Here is a 3,435-nt window from a genome sequence, read left to right on the forward strand (position 1 = left end):
TAATATTTTGTTTTGGATTAAGTAATTATTTGATGTTTTTAGTATTTGAATGTAATGTTTTTTCTGCATTTTAAGTAGAAAAACATGGATATATATATATATATATATATATATATATATATATATATATATATATATATATATATATATATATATATATATATATATATATATATTTAAATTCATCAATTTTCCGTTGCTGATTCTTAAGAAATCCATTGCTAAGTAGGTCTGTCAGTATTTCGTAGGTAAAAAGTCAGTTTTAGTCAAACTTCATTCTTATCACTAATTCGTAGAAAATCTGTCGCTAAATAGGTTCATCGGCATTCCATAGGTAAAAAGTCAATTTTAGTCAAACTTGACTCCCGTCGTTATTTCGTAGGAAATCTGTCGGAATTCTGTAGGTATTATACCTACGGAAAAAGTTGTCAGTATTTCGTAGCTAATCCATCGCAAATTCGTAGATACTATTTACCCACGAGCTATTTTACAGCCTTTTTTCCGTCACATTTCCATAGGTATCTCCCTATAACTATGGATTGTGATTTAAGTATTATTATCAGATTTTCTAGTAATGTTAAAATAGGAGGAGGAAACACCTGAGGTTCATGCATCCTTTAATTTGTCCTATAGTATCTTTATAAGATTATAATATTCAGGTGTTGCATTAGTTATAAACGTGGGAATAAGTAAAGCCTCTTCCACTAGGCTTGTAAGATTTGATTGAAGTATTAAGCTGAAAAGTAAAAGTAGCGCTTCTCCATGCATGCTATATATATGGAGCTTACACATCTTCTCCTAAACAACTCATCCCGTTGAGTAACAATGGCCATCGATATGACCATCATCTTCATGGTCTCCTCTTTCATTCTCTCCATCTACTACATCTGCAACAGAAAACCCAAGAGTTCCAAGCCTCTCAACCTACCACCAGGCCCACCAAAGCTACCCATCATTGGAAACCTCTATCAGATTGGCCTAGCACTGCCGCATCGTGCTTTCCTTGACTTGTCCAAGAAATACGGCCCCATAATGAGCCTGCAACTCGGACAGATCTCCATGGTCGTCGTCTCGTCACCTCGGCTAGCTGAAGAAGTACTAAAAACTCACGACCTAGCCCTTGCAAGCCGCCCATATGCACTTCTTGCTGATATTCTGTTGTACGGAGGCATTGACATTGCTTTTGGTCGTTACAGTGATTACTGGCGACAAATGAAGAAGATCGTCACCATGGAACTCTTAAGTGTCAAAAAAGTTCAATCTTTCATGGGCTTTAGGGCGATAGAGATCGATCGTTTCACGGAGGTGGTTCAATCCTGCGTTGGAAAGCCTGTACACATACGTAAAAGGGTTATGAAAATGAATAATACTGTCGTGTGCAAGTGTTTGTTTGGAAATGATTGCAGACAACAGGATGTGTTGATCGAATTGGCGGAACAAGTGGTGGCGTTATCCAGTGGGTATTATGTTGCAGACCTGTTTCCTACGTTAACTTTCCTTTCTACCATTTCTGGGATGAAATCTAGGTTGACGAAGATTCACAAGTCTCTTGATAACATTTTTGATGAAATCTTTGAGGAACGTCGAATCAGAAGACAAACAGTTGGTCCAACAGAAGACGATCTGATTGATGTTCTTTTCAACATCAAAGAGCGTGGTGGTCTTCGGTTCCCAGTCACAGACAACAATATCAAGGCGATCTTTCTGGTATATGCTCATTTAATTTATACTATAGTTCACTTATATCATATTCATTATGTTGACAGCTACTACTTGGTTTTTTTCATTCTTTACATATTATAAAGGTAACTTAAAGTAATAATATTCAACTACATATCTTGTTTCTTCTCTATTATATACTTATTAAGTTTATTGTATGTGACATAAGTTGATGATTTTTTTTAACGTGTTTAAATAACTTCTAATTCGAATGATATATCACAGAATATGCTTATAGGAGGAACGGATACAAGTGTTGTGACCATTGAATGGGCAATGACAGAGTTGATGAGAAACCCTGATGTGATGATGAAGGCCCAAGCAGAAGTGAGAGAAGCATTTAAGGGAGAGAAAACAATCACCGAGACTGAACTACATAAGTTGGTTTACCTTAAACACATAATCAAAGAAACTTTAAGACTTCACATTACTATTCCACTATTATTACCAAGGGAATGTAGAGAGCAGGTTAAAATTGGTGGTTATGATATACCCGAAAAAATGAAAGTCGTTGTTAATGGCCTTGCATGCGGAACTGATCCTGAATATTGGGATGATGCACAAACCTTCAAACCAGAGAGATTTGAGAACACTTCATACGATTTCTTTGGTACAAGCTTCGAGTATATCCCTTTTGGATCAGGGAGGAGAATTTGTCCTGGGATTGCTTTTGGTTTGGTATCTATTGAGCTCACTCTTGCTAGATTGCTATACCACTTCAATTGGCAACTTCCTAATGGATTAAGTCCTAAAGATATTGACATGACTGAGAGTCATGGAGTCACTGCAATTAAGAAAGATTCATTGGAGGTTATCCCAACTGTTTTTATTCCGTTTTGATTACTATTTGGTTAATTTTAATAAAGAATAAAGGTCCTTGAAGTCGATCAATATTTATCTATTTCAGCATTCGATGTTCATTGTTAGTTTGTTACCATTGTAGTTAAATGTGAGTGATGGATAACTTAAATAAAATCCAATGTTTTATGTCTCCAAAACTTGTCAAAGATATTTGAATGGATTTTGTCTTTTTCTTTTTCTAATGGTAAATTTATTTAAAAAAAAAGAAGCTAAATTCCATTAAAGTCATTAAGTTTAAAGGAAAATTTTGTTTTGATACTATGTTAGTCTTTGTCTCAAATTGGACACCCCGTCTACCAATTTGTTAAAATATTGACTAGTTAAATCGGTTCTCTACTAACATGGCAGTTTTGATGACGTGTCGGTTTTAATAATGTGGTACTTTTGATGACATCACATTTTAGATGTCAAAAAAAAAACTAAAATATAGGAAGTTTTGTGATAATGTTTCAAAATATAGTGAGTTTTGTATTAATATCTAAATTAAGTACAAAAAAAGATGATTAATACTATTTTAATTATTTAAAAAGAGAGAGAAAGTGAAGAGATCATCAAGAGAGAGAAAGTGAAGAGAGAAAGAGAAGTATATGTACCTTTGTTAGTCCTAATGATTCCTGAAATGAAATAGTGATCACAACCGATGACAGGAAGCATTAAGGGTATTGTAACATCCGTCACTTGAGGTAATATTTAATTGAAAATATTTGTAATTTATTTGTTTGGACTATGGAATAAGTAATGGAATATTGAGTGGGCTTTAGCAAGTGGGCCGATAAGAATGGGCTAACTGAAGTCGTACGTTGGGCGTAAGTCTGGCGTATGCGGGGCGTAGACCAACATTGGATGCGGGGGCGG

The 3,435-nt window shown here is 34.9% G+C and overlaps 1 protein-coding gene across 1 annotated transcript; it reads left to right on the forward strand.

Moving 5' to 3' along the window:
• The first annotated feature begins 825 nt into the window (after positions 1-825).
• On the forward strand, positions 826-2,559 carry LOC145169150 (cytochrome P450 Tp9025-like). The gene is made up of 2 exons (XM_079087714.1): positions 826-1,707; positions 1,945-2,559. The coding sequence occupies exons 1-2, from the start codon at positions 826-828 to the stop codon at positions 2,557-2,559; spliced, it is 1,497 nt and encodes a 498-aa protein (XP_078943840.1).
• The last annotated feature ends 876 nt before the right edge of the window (positions 2,560-3,435 follow it).

Source organism: Lactuca virosa, chromosome 4 (assembly GCF_052849685.1).
Source record: "Lactuca virosa cultivar CGN04683 chromosome 4, Lactuca_virosa_CGN04683_v6, whole genome shotgun sequence".
Lineage (NCBI taxonomy): Eukaryota > Viridiplantae > Streptophyta > Magnoliopsida > Asterales > Asteraceae > Lactuca > Lactuca virosa.

Coding starts and splice junctions, on each gene's coding strand:
- LOC145169150 (XM_079087714.1), top strand. CDS start 826: ATGGCCATCGATATGACCATCATCTTCATGGTCTCCTCTTTCATTCTC. Junction 1,708..1,944: donor ATATCAAGGCGATCTTTCTG/GTATATGCTCAT, acceptor GATATATCACAG/AATATGCTTATAGGAGGAAC.